Below are 16,903 nucleotides of genomic sequence, written 5' to 3' on the forward strand. Positions count from 1 at the left end.
GTGGGTGGGGGTGTGTGTGGGTGGGGGTGTGTGTGGGGGGTGGGGGTGTGTGTGGGGGGTGGGGGGTGTGTGGGGGGGGTGTGGGGTGTGGGGGGGGGGTGTGTGGGTGGTGTGTGTGGGGGGTGGGGGGGTGTGTGTATGGGTGGGGTGTGTGGGGGTGGGGGTGTGTGTGGGGGTGGTGGGGGGTGTGTGTGGGGGTGTGTGTGGGGGTGGGGGTGTGTGTGGGGGGTGGGGGGTGTGTGTGGGGGTGGTGGGGGTGTGTGTGGGGGGGTGGGTGTGTGTGTGTGTGGTGGGGGGTGTGTGTGTGTGGGGGGGGGTGTGTGTGTGGGGGGGGTGGGTGTGTGTGGGGGTGGGGGTGTGTGTGGGGGGTGTGGGGTGTGTGTGGGGGTGGTGGGGGGTGTGTGTGTGGTGGGGGTGGGTGTGGTGGGGGGGTGTGTGGGGGTGGTGGGGTGTGTGTGTGGGGTGTGTGTGTGTGGGGGGGGGGTGGGTGTGGTGGGGGTGTGTGTGTGGGTGGGGGGTGTGTGTGTGGGGGGTGTGTGGGGGGTGGGGCTGTGTGTGTGGGGGGTGTGTGTGGAGGTGTGTGTGGGGGTGGGGGTGTGTGTGTGGGGGTGTGTGTGTGGGGGTGTGTGTGGGGGTGGGGGTGTGTGTGGGTGGGGGTGGGGGTGTGTGGGGTGGGGGTGTGTGTGGGGGGGGGTGTGTGGGGGGGGTGTGTGGGGGGTGGGGGTGTGTGTGGGGGGGTGTGTGGGGGTGTGTGTGTGTGTGGGGGGTGGGGTGTGTGTGGGGGGGTGGGGGTGTGTGTGGGGGGGGGTGGGGGGGGTGTGGGGGGTGGGGGTGTGTGTGGGGGTGTGTGTGTGTGTGGGGGGTGGGGGTGTGTGTGGGGGTGTGTGGGGGGGGTGTGTGTGGGGGTGTGTGTGTGTGGGGGGGGTGTGTGGGGGGGGGTGTGGGGGGGTGTGTGTGGGGGTGTGTGTGTGGGTGTGTGTGTGGGGGGGTGTGTGTGGGTGGGGGTGTGGGGGGGTGTGTGTGGGGGGGGGTGTGTGGGGGTGGGGGTGGGGGGTGTGTGTGGGGGGGGTGGGGGTGTGTGTGTGTGGGGGGGGTGTGTGGGGGGTGTGTGTGTGGGGGGGGTGTGTGGGGGGTGGGGGTGGGGGGGGTGTGTGTGGGTGGGGTGTGTGTGGGGGTGTGGGGGGTGTGTGTGGGGGAGTGTGTGTGTGTGGGGGGGGTGGGGGGTGTGTGTGGGGGTGGGGTGTGTGTGGGGGTGTGGGGGGTGTGTGTGGGGGAGTGTGTGTGTCTGGGGGGGGGTGGGGGGTGTGTGGGGGGGTGTGGGGGGGGGGTGTGGGTGTGGGGGGTGTGTGGGGGTGTGTGTGTGGGGGAGTGTGTGTGTGTGGGGGGGGGTGGGGGGTGTGTGGGGGGGTGTGGGGGGGGTGTGTGGGGGTGGGGGTGTGGGGGGTGTGTGGGGGGGGTGTGGGGGTGTGTGTGTGTGGGGGTGTGTGTGGGGGGTGTGTGTGTGTGTGGGGGGGGGTGTGTGGGGGTGTGTGTGTGGGGGGGGGTGTGTGTGGGGGTGTGTGTGGGGGTGGGGGTGTGTGGGGGGGGGGGTGGGGGCCGGTCTGAGGCCGGTGCTTTCCGGATTGAACGTAAATTGAGGGAATTGTGACCAAAGTGAAGCCTGAGGCTGAGCGGGAGCGCGGCACAGAAATGGTTAACCGGGATCCTGCTGTGCCCTCTGCATGACGTAGGGGCCCGTTCCAGAGGGCGGAGCCAGCATCATTAAATATGCAGGAGCAAAATGATACACCACCTTATTATGTATGCAGCCTAATCGAATATTAATACCATGATGAATATTCATGAGCGTTGCCGTTTCCGCGATGGAGATTCTGGGCCCGAGTGAGAACAGGACCCAGGGACAGGGGGTGATTACCGGGGGAGGGGGGTAAATACCCGGGGGAGAGTGTGTAAATACCCGGGGGAGGGGGGTAAATACCCGGGGGAGGGGGGTAAATACCCGGGGGAGAGTGTGTAAATACCCGGGGGAGGGGGGTAAATACCCGGGGGAGGGGGGTAAATACCCGGGGGAGAGTGTGTAAATACCCGGGGGAGGGGGGTAAATACCCGGGGGAGAGTGTGTAAATACCCGGGGAAGGGGCTATACACTTTGGAAGAGGGTAAACACCGGGAGAAGAAAGTAAATACACAGGAGAGGGGGTAAATACCGGGGGAGGGGGTATATACAGAGGAATGGAAAATACTGGGAGGACGGGAACCATCAAGAGGGAGGGAGGGAGGGGGGGGTGCAAACACCAGGAGGAAGGGGCAGCAATGAAGGAGAAAGGGGCTGGGCAATAGCATGGGGGTGGGGGAACACTAGGCGGGAGTCTGGGGGCAAGGGTATATTTCAGAGGAGGATATGAGGGGGTGGGGACGGTCACATAATATTGCTCCAGCATTGGGTTGGGGAGTCTCTTTCAGAGTCCCAGAGGGAGGTGGTCCCCAGTCTCGGGGTGGGAGGGGTAGGGGAGATCTGGATTTTTGGGGAGCCTTGGGGGTCCCAGATGTTGGATGGGTCTCTGATCTGAAGGTTCTGAGGGAGGATATGAGTAACCTGGCGGAGGTGTTGGGAGTTGGTGAGAGGATGATGGGAGTTGGTGAGGAGGTATTTCTGGTGGATGGACATTGGGGAGGGAGCTGTGCTTGAACTCTATAGCTGAAGGTTTTGGGGTTGGGGAATATTTTTGTTGTCATTGAGTTAAAATCAGTAATGTCACAAACCCCAAACTGAGCTGCTGTTTTCAATTCTCTTTTGAGGATAAGATGAGCCCCTGATGACTCAGCACCAAATGGCCTCGAAAACAACTGACACCATAACGTGGTACCAGAGAAAGGTATGTACCTGATATTTGGAGATGACGGCCATTCCACCCACCTAACCTATGCTGGTATTAGGTTCCACATGAACCAGTTCCCATACTTAGAATATCTACACTGCGGTAAGAGGCCATTTTGCCCATCATTTCTGCACTGACCTTCTGAAGAGCACTCCACCAGATCCAGCACCCCACCCTATCCCGATAACTTCATAATTCCCAAGGCTAACCCACCTAACCAGCACATCCCTAGCCACAATGGGGCAATTTCCCATGACCAATTCACCCTAACCTTTGGACTATGGGAGGAAACCCACACAGACACTGGGAGAATATGTAAACTTTACACAGTCACACAAGGGTGGAATTGAACCCAGGTCCCTGGCACTGTGAGGCAGCAGTGCTAACCACTGTGACACCGTGCTGCTCCACCCTTCCTCCACCTGTGGATATATCACGTATCAATGCTTTTTAGGAGACGTGATGTCAGCGTGATATTATCAGAAAACTACTCCTTGTGGAGGTTTCTCATTCTGTCTACACTGTGGATAACGAGGTTTCTCCTGAATTCTGTATTGGATTTATAAGTGACTACCTTTTGTTTATGGCTCTGAGTTTCTAATCTCCCCAACATCAGATACAGGAGAAGGCCATTTGGCTCCTCCATCCTGCTATTTAAGAGATCATGGCTAATCTGTCCCCAGCCTCGGATCGTTCACACTAGCTTCTTGTCATCCTTAATTTCCTGATATTTCCTAAAAGCTAACCACTTCCTCTTTAAATATTTTCAGTGATCTAGCCTCCACAACTCTCAGGGGTAGAGAACTCCAGACATTCACCACCCACTGAGAGAAGAAATAGCTTCTCACCTCAGTTTTAAATGAGTGTCCCCTTACTCCGTAACTATATCCCTAGTTTGAAATTCCCCCACTAGTGGACGCATCTTCTCAACATCTATCCTTGTCAAGCCCCCTCAGAATCTCGTATACTTCAATAAGATCACCCTCATTCTTCCAAACACAAATGAATAGAGTTGGAAAGTGTGGCACTGGAAAAGCACAGCAGGTCAGGCAACATCTGAGGGGCAGGAGAATCCACGTTTTGCGCTTAAGTCACCTACATTTCTGATGAAGGGTTTATGCCTGAAACATCGATTCTCCTGCCCCTCAGATGCTGCACGACATGCTGTGCTTTTCCAGCACCACACCTTTTGACTCAGATTTCCAGCATCTGCAGTCCTCACTTTCTACTAATGAATAGAGGCCTAACCTGTTTAGCTATTTTTGATGAACCAATCCCTTTATCCCAGGAATCAAATCCAGATGAATCCCTTTTGAACAGCCTCCATTGCCACTTCCTTAACTATAGTGACCAAAACTGTACACAGTTCTCCAGCTGCAGTCTCACCAATCCATTCGACTTTAGAAATACTCAAAGATTGTAATTCCACTGCCTTTTGGGCAAGAACTCTGTGATTGATGACACTGAGAAAACATTCTCCTTTTCTCTGTCTTAAATGCTGGATCCTTTATTTTCAAACAGCAACCCCTCGTTCTAGATTCTCCCAGGAGAGGAAGCTTCCTTTTTACATCATCCTGACAAGTCTCCTCAAAATCTTATCTATTTCCATTAAATTGCATTTTACTCATCCACACTCCAGGTCCAAGGCGAGCAAATAATAGAACTAATTTTAAAGATAAAAATCACACAGCACCAGGTTATAGTCCAACAGGCTTATTTGGAAGCACTAGCTTTCGGAGCGACGCTCCTTAAGATGGTTGGCCTGATGAAGGAGCTGCGCTACGAAAGCTAGTGCTTCCAAATAAACCTGTTGGATTATAACCTGGTGTTGTGTGATTTTTAACTTTGAACACCCCAGTCCAACACCGGCATCTCCAAATCATAATTTTAAAGACCTTTATTCGGTCATCCCTTCACTTTGAGACTGAGGTCTTTCCTTACGGTTATAATTCAGTGACTCTAATTTGGTTCAAAATGATTAATTTATAACATTTTTGTTGTTTTGTGTTTCGTGGTCCTTATTTGTTTTGATTAACTGTTTTGATGAATTAGCAGAAACTGTAGCAGTTCCCCATGTGGTTTTGATCAGTTTGAACAGCAATATATTGGGCAGGAATTCTGCCCCTGAGGTTTACAACATTGAATGTAGCTATAAGATTTTATTGTCTGTTTTCAACTTGGTCCTCGTTCACACACACAGACACTTGCATTCCAGTCACTCCCTCATGCACATAGCTACCCATACACCCTGACCACCATATTCGCTCAGGTTCCTTAGAAAGCACCTTCTGAACCCATGATCACTTCTATCTAGAAGGACAAGAATAACAGATACATGGAATACCACCATCTGGAACTCACCGTCCTGACTTGGAAATATATCATTGTTCCTTCAGTGTCATTAGGTCAACATCCTGGAATTCCTTCCCTAAGGGCGTTGTGGGTCTACCTACAGCACATGGACTGCAGCGGTACAAGAAGGCAGCTGAAACACTTGGGAGAAGACTCAAGCCACTCCACTCACTCTACCCAGGAATTCCTTAAGATCAAAGACACCAAGTTAGAGGACAATGAGGTCATGGTTTCCTTTGACGTAACAGCCCTATTCACATCAGTAAACATCACCCTGGTCAAAGAAAAACTGGCCTCACTGCCAGACGAACCAAGGACAGAAACACCTGACAGCACCAACTCCATCAGCAACGACAGCATCCTCAAACTAGTAGACCTGTGTCTCACAACCCACTTCACCTTCAATGACAAGACCTACAAATAAATCAACGGGATGCCCGTGGGATCACCAATGTCAGGACTTTTAGCCAATGACCATTTAAATGCCCTTAAAGTTGGCGAGTCTACTACAGTTGCGGGCAGGGCGTTCCACACCCCTACTGCGCTCTGAGTAAAGACACCACCTCTGACATCTGTCCTATATCTATCACCCCTCAATTTAAAGCTATGTCCCCTTGTACTAGCCATCACCATCCAAGGAAAAAGACTCTCACTATGCACCCTGTCTAACCCTCTAAATATCTTATCTGTCTCAATTAAGTCACCTCTCAACCTTCTCTCTAATGAAAACAGCCTCAAATCCCTCATTCTTTCCTCATAATACCTTGTCTCCATACCAGGCAGCATACTCTCCTTCCTCAATATCATGGTGGAACGCATAGCCAATTGAGAGGTACAGACCAGCGTTTACAGAAAGCCACACACATTGACTAGAGACTCAAATACAGGAGCAATCATCCCAACACCCACAAATGGAGCTGCATCAGAACATTACTTAAATGAGCCACAACACACTGCAGCACCCGAAACTATGAGAAGCTGAGGAAAAACACCTGTACGATGTATTCATGAAGAACGGATACACGATAGGTGCAGTCTGCCGATTCCTACACAACCGACCTAAACAGGAAGACACAACACGCCCAGAGACTCTAGCCACCTTGCCACACATCAAAGATATCTCGGAGATGACGACCAGATTACTCTGGCCCTTAGGCATCATAAGAGCCCACAAACTCACCACCATCCTGAAACAGCTGCTGATGAATTTAAACGGACATCATTTACAAAATACCCTGCAACGACCGCAACAAACATTACATTGGATAGACGGGCAGGAAACTAGCCACCAGGATATGTAAGCACCAATAAGCCACCAAAAGACATGACCAACTATCGCTAGTATTCTTATACACAGATGAAGAGGGATACCACTTCGACAGGGACAATACATCCATCCGGGGACAGGCTAAACAAAGACCCGTACAAGAATTCCTAGAGGCCTGGCATTCAAACTGGAACTCCATCAATAAACACATCGATTTGGACCCCATTTACCAACCTCTCAGAAACAGAACGGAAATGATATCACCCACCACAACAGACCAAGACACATAAATGGAAAGCGGGACAGAACACCAGCGCTTCACCAGAGGCTCACTGATGATGTTATCTGGCATGGTGACGAAACATCTGAGATCAAATCTACCAGCTCAGGGAGCAAACTTACAACCTGATCCACAACCTGAGCTACAACTCTTCTCCAAAATCACAGACTATTTTTCTATTGTGAGTTATGTTTTGGCAATATGTCCGCAGTCCTAATATGATGGGCTGCAACAAACAGAACAAGGTGGAGTGTTCCACCTGGCTTTCATCTAATAACCTGCCTGATTGGAATTGTTCTGTTTCAGATTGGAGCATATGATCAGCAGATCTGGGAAAGGTCCATTGAGCAAACTGAGATTAAGGTGAGCTGTATGAATAATGTCACCATTTAAAATGTTCCATGCATCTCACTCCTGGTTTAGAGACTCTCTGTGTCTCTTTGGAGTGTTCCCCAAATGTTGGGGCAGGGAGGATGGTGTGCCTGGTTGCGACGGTGTGGGTGCAGTGTGAGTTAATGGGAATCATTAATGTTGGCGCATTGTTAAAACGTGGCCCTACAATTTTTCATAAACAATCACGGATTTGTTTTCAGTAAACCAGAAAGGTGCAAACGATTCCCACCGTTTCTGATTCTGGAGATTATTTTTAGATAAGAGGTGAAATTTGAAAATAGTAATTGTTCTGCTCCCAGAGAGAGAGAGAGAGAGAGAGAGTGCGTGCTTTTAAAATGAGTGCCATTAATTTGCTTATTTTGAGTGTAAACTGGACTGTGTGCAGTAGGTTCCACTTGTACAAGACGTGGATACAAACAATGTCCTGTCGGACCTATCTTTCTCACACTGACCAGGTGAATCTGTCAATGCTTATTTGCAGGGACTGCGAAGCCGGCCAAAGAAAACAGGCCGGATAAAGGTTGACCTGATAGATGTCGACCTTGTCAGAGGTGAGAGCGGCGAGGGGAGTTCTCGGCATTTATTAATCACGTATCATCCAGCTCAGTCAAACAGCAAATAGCCACAACATCACCTCATCCCGATGCACGCGCGCGCACACACACACACACACACACACACTGCTTCTGAACAGTAACAGGTCAGATCATATGGAGAGGGTCAGGAATCTAACTTCAGGCACAGCCGATATGAGGAAAACTCATAGAGTCATAGAGATGTACAGCATGGAAACAGACCCTTCGGTCCAACCCGTCCATGCCGGCCAGATGTCCCAACCCAATCTAGTCTCACCTGCCAGCACCCGGCCCATATCCCTTCAAACCCTTCCTATTCATATACCCATCCAAATGCCTCTTAAATGTTGCAATTGTACCAGCCTCCACTACATCCTCTGGCAGCTCATTCCATACACGTAACACCCTCTGCGTGAAAAAGTTGCCCCTTAGGTCTCTTTTATATCTTTCCCCTCTCACCCTAAACCTATGCCCTCTAGTTCTGGACTCCCCAACCCCAGGGAAAAGACTTTGTCTATTTATCCTATCCATGCCCCTCATAATCTTGTAAACCTCTATAAGATCACCCGTCAGCCTCCGACGCTCCAGGGAAAACAGCCCCAGCCTGTTCAGCCTCTCCCTGTAGCTCAGATCCTCCAACCCTGGCAACATCCTTGTAAATCTTTTCTGAACCCTTTCAAGTTTCACAACATCTTTCCGATAGGAAGGAGTCCAGAATTGCACGCAATTTTCCAACAGTGGCCTAACCAATGTCCTGTACAGCCGCAACATGACCTCCCAACTCCTGTACTCAATACTCTGACCAATAAAGGAAAGCATATCAAACATCTTCTTCACTATCCTATCTACCTGCTTCTCAACTTTCAAGGAGCTATGAACCTGCACTCCAAGGTCTCTTTGTTCAGCAACACTCCCTAGCACCTTACCATTAAGTGTATGAATCCTGCTAAGATTTGCTTTTCCAAAATGCAGCACCTCGCATTTATCTGAATTAAACTCCATCTGCCACTTCTCAGCCCATTGGCCCATCTGGTCAACGGCCTGTTGTAATCTGAGGTAACCCTCTTCGCTGTCCACTACACCTCCAATTTTGGTGTCATCTGCAAACTTACTAACTGTACCTCTTATGCTCGCATCCAAATCATTTATGTAAATGACAAAAAGTAGAGGGTCCAGCACCGATCCTTGTGGCACTCCACTGGTCACAGGTCTCCAGTCTGAGAAACAACCTTCCACCACCACCCTCTGTCTTCTATCTTTGAGCCAGTTCTGTATCCAAATGGCTAGTTCTCCCTGTATTCCATGAGATCTAACCTTGCTAATCAGTCTCCCATGGGGAACCTTGTCGAACGCCTTACTGAAGTCCATATAGATCACGTCTACTGCTCTGCCCTCATCAATCTTCTTTGTTACTTCTTCATAAAAACTCAATCAAGTTTGTGAGACATGATTTCCCACACACAAAGCCATGTTGACTATCCCGAATCAGTCCTTGTCTTTCCAAATACATGTACATCCTGTCCCTCAGGATTCTCTCCAACAACTTGCCCACCACTGAGGTCAGGCTCACTGGTGTATAGTTCCCTGGCTTTTCCTTACCACCCTTCTTAAACAGTGGCACCACGTTTGCCAACCTCCAGTCTTCCGGCACTTCACCTGTGACTATCGATGATACAAATATCTCAGCAAGAGGCCCAGCAATCACTTCTCTAGCTTCCCACTGAGTTCTCGGGTACACCTGATCAGGTCCTGGGGATTTATCCACCTTTATGTGTTTCAAGACATCCAGCACTTGCTCCTCTGTAATCTGGACATTTTGCAAGATGTCACCATCTATTTCCCTACAGTCTATATCTTCCACATCCTTTTTCTCAGTAAATACTGATGCAAAATATTCATTTAGTATCTCCCCCATTTTCTGTGGCTCCACACAAAGGCCGCCTTGCTGATCTTTGAGGGGCCCTATTCTCTCCCTAGTTGCCCTTTTGTCCTTAATGTATTTGTAAAAACCCTTTGGATTCTCCTTAATTCTATTTGCCAAAGCTATCTCATGTCCCCTTTTTGCCCTCCTGATTTCCCTCTTAAGTATACTCCTACTTTCTTTATACTCTCCTAAGGATTCACTCAATCTATCCTGTCTGTACCTGACATATGCTTCCTTCTTTTAACCAAACCAGACACGGGGAGAATGTGCAAACTCCACACAGTCAGTCGCCTGAGTCGGGAATTGAACCCGGGTCTCTGGCGCTGTGAGGCAGCAGTGCTAACCACTGTGCCACCGTGCCGCCCACTTCATGGAATGTCTATGAGATGGTTTATGGAGCAGCTTGTGGTAGAACTCACTAGGGAGCAGGCAATTCTGGATTTGGTGATGTATAATGAGGCAGACTTGATTAGGGAGCTTAAGGTGAATGAACCCCCAGGGGGCAGTGACCATAATATGAGAGAATTCACCCTGCAGTTTGAAAGGGAGAAGCTGGAATCAGATGTAATGGTATTACAGTTGAGTAAAGCTAACCACAAAGACATGAGGGAGGAGCTGGCCTGAGTTGATTGGAAGGGGAACCTAGAGAGAAAATGGGGAGCAGCAATGACAGGAGTTTCTGGGGTAATTCAGGAGGCACAGCAGAAATTCATCCCAAAGAAGCAGAATCGTACTAAGGGGAGGGTGGGGGAACCGTAACTGACAGGGGAAGTCAGGCACGGCAAAAAAATGAAAAAGAAAGTATTCAATGTGGTGAAGCCAGAGGATTGGGAAGCCTTTAAAGATCAGCACAAAAAAACTATAAAAGTAATAAGGAGGGAAGAAGATGAAATATGAGAGTAAACTAACTAGTCATATTAAAGAAGATTGCAAGAATTTTTAGACATATATAAGATTAGAGAGAGGCAAGAGTGGACATTGGAGCACTGGAAAATGAGGCTGGAGATGTAGTAATGGGGAACAAAGAAATGGCAGAGGAACTGAATAGGTACTCTACCTCAGTTTTCACAGTGGAAAACACCAGCAGCATAGCAGAACATTAAGTTAGTCAGGGAGCAGAGGTGAGTGTAATGGCTAAGGAGAAAGTGCTGGGGAAGCTGAAAGGTCTGAAGGTGGATAAATCACCTGGGCTGGATGGACTAACTCAGGGTTCTGAACGAGGGAGTGGAGGAGATTGCGGAGGCATTGGTGGTAATTTTTCAGGAATCACTTGAGTCAGGTAAGGTCCCAGGAGACTGGAAAATAGCTAATGTAATGTCCATAGTTTAAAAGAGGAGACAGATAGAAGACAGGAAGTTATAGGTTGGTTAACGTGACCTCAGTCATTGGTAAGATTTTAGAGTTCATTATAAAGGATGAGATTACGGAGTACTTGATAAAATAGGGCTGAGTCAGCACAGATTTGTCAAGAGAGGTCATGCCTGACCAATCTGTTAGAATTCTTGGAGGAGGTAATGAGCAGATTAGATAAAGGAGAGCCAGTGGATGTGATCTATTTGGATTTCCAGAAGGCGTTTGACAAGGTGCCACACAGAAGGCTGCTAAATAAGATAAGAGCCCATGGTGTTAGGGGCAACGTGCTGGCATGGCTAGAGGATTGGCTAACAGGCAGAAGACAGAGAGTGGGGATAAAGGGGTCTCAGGATGATAGCTGGTGTCTAATGGAGGGGGCAGTGTTGGGACCACAACTATTCACGTTATACATTAACGATCTGGATAAAGGAACTGAGGACATTATTGCTACATTTGCCGATGTCACAAAGATAGGTGGAGGGCAGATAGGGTTGAGGAAGTGGGAAGGCTGCAGAAGGACTTGGACAGGCTGGGAGAGTGGACAAAGAAGTGGGAGATGGAATATAATGTGGGAAAGTGTGAGATTATGTAATTTGATAGGAAGAATAGAGGTGTAGATTATTTTCTAAATGGGGAAAGGCTTCAGCAGTCCTAGTTCAGGATTCTCTTAAGGTTAACATGCAGGTTCAGTTGGCAGTTAGTAAAGCAAATGCAATGTTAGCATTCATTTCAAGAGGACTAGAATACAAGAGCAGGGATGTATTCCTGAGGTGATGTAAGGCTCTGGTCAGACTGCGTTTGGTATATTGAGAGCAGTTTTGGGCCCTGTATCTAATCAGGACTCTCAATCTGTACTCAACGAACTGAGATGAGGAGGAATTTCTTCAGCGGGTGGTGAATTTGTGGAACTCCTTGCCACAGAAGGCTGTGGAAGCCAACTCATTGGGTCTAGTTAAGACAGAGATAGATTGGTTCTTGATTGGTAAGGGGATTAAAGGTTATTGAATGGGGTTCAGAAACATAGCAACCAGGATCGAATGGCAGACCAGACCTGATGGGCCGAATGGCTTAATTCTATGATATCTTATGGTCTTAAGACCATTCAGGCATCTGAGCCTGTCCCCTGTTTAATTAAATTGTGCCTGATCTCAACTCCATCCATTTACATTTACAATGGAACCTGCCAATGTAAACATGTCACACTGTCCTGTGTTCCTTGCTTTGGTGGGGACTAAGAGTGGATAGTGAGGACAAATGGCCAACCAATCAATTATTACCCTCAGTTGTAATTAATTGTGTGAAAAACTCACAGATACTATGTAGTCCATGTAGTGGTTTACATGAGTGTACAGTGTCTATGTTGTACAATCCCATTGGGAAATGTGAAGGAATTTAATCTCCCTGAGAGTTGTGAATGTTGGAATTCTCTGCCAACTGGGAGTAGTGGAGGCTACGTCACTGGAAGTGCTTAAAGAGGTGTTAGGTAGATTTTTGAAATATTGGAGACCTGGCACAAAAGGGAGTTAAAGCCTGCGGCAGAGCAGCTAAGATGTAATGGAATGACAGCAACAGGCTTGATGGGCTGAATGGCCTACCCCTGCTCTTATTTCTTATGTTCCTGTAGCTTTGAGCAGACAGATGCTGGGAACGTCAGAGGGCCCCTTCTGTTCTGATCCGATTATGTTGTCCCTGAGGAAGAGTTCACTGGGTATCCACAAAGGGTAGGAGAGGTTTGAAACTCGCTTTCCACAAACAGCAGTGGATGCTGAATCAGTTGTTCAGTTTAAATCTGAGATAACTAAGTTTCCATTAAGCAAAGGGATATGTGCCAAAAGCAGGTCTGTGGAGTTAGACCAGAGATCACACATGACCTTGATCAATGGTGGAACAGGCCCGAGGGGCTGAACGGCCTATTCCTGTTCCAGTGGTACTCGCCTTACATTCCCCCTTCATTGAGAGCTCCATGAGGCTTCAGGGTAGAGTATGATGCACGGCAGTCTGAAACATCATTTGTTGGAATAAAACAGCTGTATTTTGTTTGTGTTCTGAGCAAATTATATATATGCATAGAATTTCAGGATTTTCTGCCCAAATGGTGCATACCCCACATAAACCCCCGAGCCAACCTGCTCCACATCTGTCAGCTTCTTCCTACTTGGTGGGTTTATCCAGCTTCACCTCAAACGTATCAATTCCCTGCACCCCTCTGTCCTGTTGTTGCCCTTCTAAAGATGATTCATGCCTTATCCATTGCCTCTCTATCATTACTAACTGGCTTCCCTTCATTGTCCAGGGTCAACATTCGTCAAAGCCAAACCAGAGAGTCCCTGGACCTCTCTCACTCGGAAGGGAATAGTGCGAGTTTTGTTTTTCCCATTTTTCTATCGATGGTGGATCCAGGTAACCTCACTGGGTACCTTCACATGGCTACTGGCTCTCTACCTCTTGGAAGGTGCTTTACAAGAACTTTCTTGATCATTCACCAGCCATTGCAATTTCATTTCTAAGTTATTGTGCCAGAATGGATGTTGATTCCATTGCCTTTGTTTGTGTTCTCAGTGATGTCGATTGGTCTGTATTTGCTGGTGCCTGTCTTGTATCTCAGTGAGATTGTGAGCCCGATGGTTCTGATGCTGCTGCTGGGGACTGTTCACTGCCAGATCGTCTCCACACAGCGAAACACCCCATCACCCACAAACGGAAGCAGATGCAGGAGGTGAGCCCTGAGCTGGGAGAACTCAATAACCGAGACCCGGTAACGGAAAGTGAACACACACTGTGATTCTCCGATTTCGATGTATTAACAATCTTACATCAGTGCACAATTGCATGTCAGCATTTTCCCATTACCTCTCACCAATTTGGTTGACAAGACCGTGGAGAGATGAAGTTGTGAGATTTCAATGGAAGACATTGAGGGAAAGATGGGCAGGTCAGCAAGTCCATAGTCAATGGGTTAAAAATCACACAACTCCAGGTTATAGTCCAATACGTTTATTTGGAAGCACTAGCTTTTGGAGCGCTGCTTCTTCAGCAGGTGGTTGTCTCCAAATCATAGTCAATGTGACTTTGGCTTTATTAATGTTGGCCATTACTCTCCTCTTTCTAATGTAATCTTTTCAAGTTGGGATTGGCTTTGTGCTCCTTTTCCCACTGCGCCTGGGGCCTGAGTATGCCATTTATTTTTCAATGTCTAGAACTGGATCCAATGCTCAAAATGAGGGTTTGAATGGAACTCAGGAGGGGAGGCAATGACCTAGTGGTACTCTCACTGAACTGATAATCCAGATACCTAGGTAATGGTCTGGGGACCCGGGTTTGAATCCCCCTTGGCAGGTGGTAGGACTCGAATCCAATAAAACATCTGGAATTAAGAGTCTAATGATGACCATGAGTTGATTGTCAGAAAAACCCATCTGGTTCATCAATGTCCTTTATGGAAGGAAATTGCCATTCTTACCCAATTTGGCCTACATGTGACTCCAGACCCACAGCAATGTGGTTGACTCTTACTTGCCCTCTGGGCAATTAGGGATGGGCAATAAATGCTGGCCCAGCCAGTGATGCCCATGTCCCGTGAATGAATTAAAAAAACTACTGGACCCTGCGTTCAAGGTGGGGATCTGATTGGAATTAGATCCATCTGGAGTTTGACCATGCAGCTCCCCAAGATTATTCCCTGAAGATTATGGATTTGATTGTGTCATTTACTTCTTCCTCAGGGCAACGCAGGCAAGAACCCTATCGAGGAAAGTTGGACGTTGCAACTCAGGCTCTGGGTCCAACCCTGGGAGAGTAAGTCTCCTCAGTGATTCTGTCAAGGTTTGATGCTTAAACAGTCCATGAATGTCCTGTACACAAAAGTCAGGGCACATCTTCCCCATCAGTCTACCCTCGATCATCAGTAAAGTGATGGACGGTGTCAGTAACAGCACTATCAGGCAGCACCTGCTCAGCAATAACCTGCTCAGTGACGCCCAGTTTGGGTTCCCCCAGCGCCACTCAGCTCCTGACCTCATTACAGCCTTGGGTCAAACATGGACAAAAGAGCTGAATTCCAGAGGGGAGGGGAGAGGGACAGCCCTTAACATCAAGGCTGCATTCGACCGAGTGTGACATCAAGGAGTTCTGGCTAAACTGGAATCAATGGGTATCAGGGGGCAAACTCACCACTGATTGGAGTCATACCTGGGACAAAGAAAGACATTAATAAAAGAAAATACTGCGGATTTTAGAAGTTTGAAATTAAAACAGAAAATGTTGGAGAAACTGCAATCATCTGTGGAGAGAGAAGCAGTTAATAGAGTTATAGAGATGTACAGCATGGAAACAGACCCTTTGGTCCAACCTGTCCATGCCGACCAGATATCCCAACCCAATCTAGTCCCACCTGCCACCACCCGACCCATATCCCTCTAACCCCTTCCTATTCATATACCCGTCCAAATACCTCTTAAATGTTGCAATTGTACCAGCCTCCCAGCACTTCCTCTGGCAGCTCTTTCCATACACGTATCACCCTCTGAGTGAAACAATTGCCACTTAGGTCTCTTTTATATCTTTCCCCTCTCACCCCTCTAGTTCTGGACTCCCCATCCCAGGAAAAAGACTTTGCCTATTTACTCTATCCATACCCCTCATAATCTTGTAAACCTCTATAAGGTCACCCTTCAGCCCCCGACGCTCCAGGGAAAACAGCCCCAGCCTGTTCAGCCTCTCCCTGTAGCTCAAATCCTCCAATCCTGGCAACATCCTTGTAAATCTTTTCTGAACCCTTTCAAGTTTCACAACATTTTTCCGATAGGAAGGAGTCCAGAATTGCACACAATTTTCCAACAGTGGCCTAACCAATGTCCTGTACAGCCGCAACATGACCTCCCAACTCCTGTACTCAATACTCTGACCAATAAATGAAAGCATACCAAATGCCTTCTTCACTATCCTATCTACCTGCGACTCCACTTTCAAGGAGCTATGAACCTGCACTCCAAGGTCTCTTTGTTCAGCAACACTCCCTAGGACCTTACCATTAAATGTATGAATCCTGCTAAGATTTGCTTTTCCAAAATCCAGCACCTCGCATTTATCTGAATTAAACTCTTATCTGCCACTTCTCAGCCCATTGTCTCCATGGTCAAGATCCCATTGTAATCTGAGGTAACCTTCTTCGCTGTCCACTACACCTCCAATTTTGGTGTCATCTGCAAACTTAGTAACTGTACCTCTTATGCTCACATCCAAATTATTTATATAAATGATGAAAAGAAGTGGACCCAGCACCTGTTTTGAATTTTTGGATTCAAATGAGGACATCCCTGCAGGAGTTTCTCAGGGTCGTGTCCTAGGCCCAGCCTTCTCCAGGTGCTTCATAAATGACCTTCGTGAGGTCAGAAGTGGAGACATTTGCTAATGTTTGTGTGATGTTCAGCACCATTCGCAGCTTCTCAAATACTAAAGCAGTCCATGTTCAAATGCAGCAAGACCTGGACAATATCCAGACATGGGATGAGTAGTGGCAAGTAATGTAAGTGGCACATAAATGCCAGGCAATGACCATCTCTTGACATTTGATGGTGTTACCATCACTGATACCTCCACTACCAACAAAGTGGGGGTTGCAATTGACTGGAAACTGAAGTGACTCGCCACATAAATACAGTGGTTGCAACAGCAGGTCAGAACGGCAGCCCTCTTTCATTGGCACTACATCCACAAACATCCTCTCCCTTTAACACTGACACTCAGTAGCAGCAGTGTGTACCATGTACAACGTGCACTGCAGCAACTCATCAGGGCTCCTTAGACATGGCTTTCCAAACCCACAACCACTTCCATCTAGAAGGACAAGGGGAATAAATATGTAGGAACATCAATTCCACC

At 48.2% G+C, this 16,903-nt stretch overlaps 1 protein-coding gene across 4 annotated transcripts in view; it reads left to right on the forward strand.

The window, feature by feature from the left end:
* Positions 1-1,850: 1,850 nt before the first annotated feature.
* The window catches only part of LOC122563028 (protein PHTF1), a 41,171-nt gene continuing 26,118 nt past the window's right edge, over positions 1,851-16,903 (forward strand). For 3 of the 4 annotated variants that reach the window (XM_087973430.1, XM_087973432.1, XM_087973431.1), the window contains exons 1-7: positions 1,851-1,907; positions 2,800-2,876; positions 7,085-7,141; positions 7,653-7,722; positions 13,317-13,475; positions 13,583-13,739; positions 14,746-14,818. In XM_087973430.1, coding sequence (XP_087829556.1) covers positions 2,817-2,876; positions 7,085-7,141; positions 7,653-7,722; positions 13,317-13,475; positions 13,583-13,739; positions 14,746-14,818 — 576 coding nt within the window. In that variant the 5' untranslated portion in view covers positions 1,851-1,907; positions 2,800-2,816. The remainder of the gene's footprint in view (positions 1,908-2,799; positions 2,877-7,084; positions 7,142-7,652; positions 7,723-13,316; positions 13,476-13,582; positions 13,740-14,745; positions 14,819-16,903) is intronic. The other variant, XM_087973433.1, reaches the window with a different exon arrangement.

The sequence above is a fragment of the Chiloscyllium plagiosum genome, unplaced genomic scaffold (assembly GCF_037043375.1).
Source record: "Chiloscyllium plagiosum isolate Xiang-an unplaced genomic scaffold, Cpla_swu_hap1 HiC_scaffold_26, whole genome shotgun sequence".
NCBI classification, from domain to species: Eukaryota; Metazoa; Chordata; class Chondrichthyes; order Orectolobiformes; family Hemiscylliidae; genus Chiloscyllium; species Chiloscyllium plagiosum.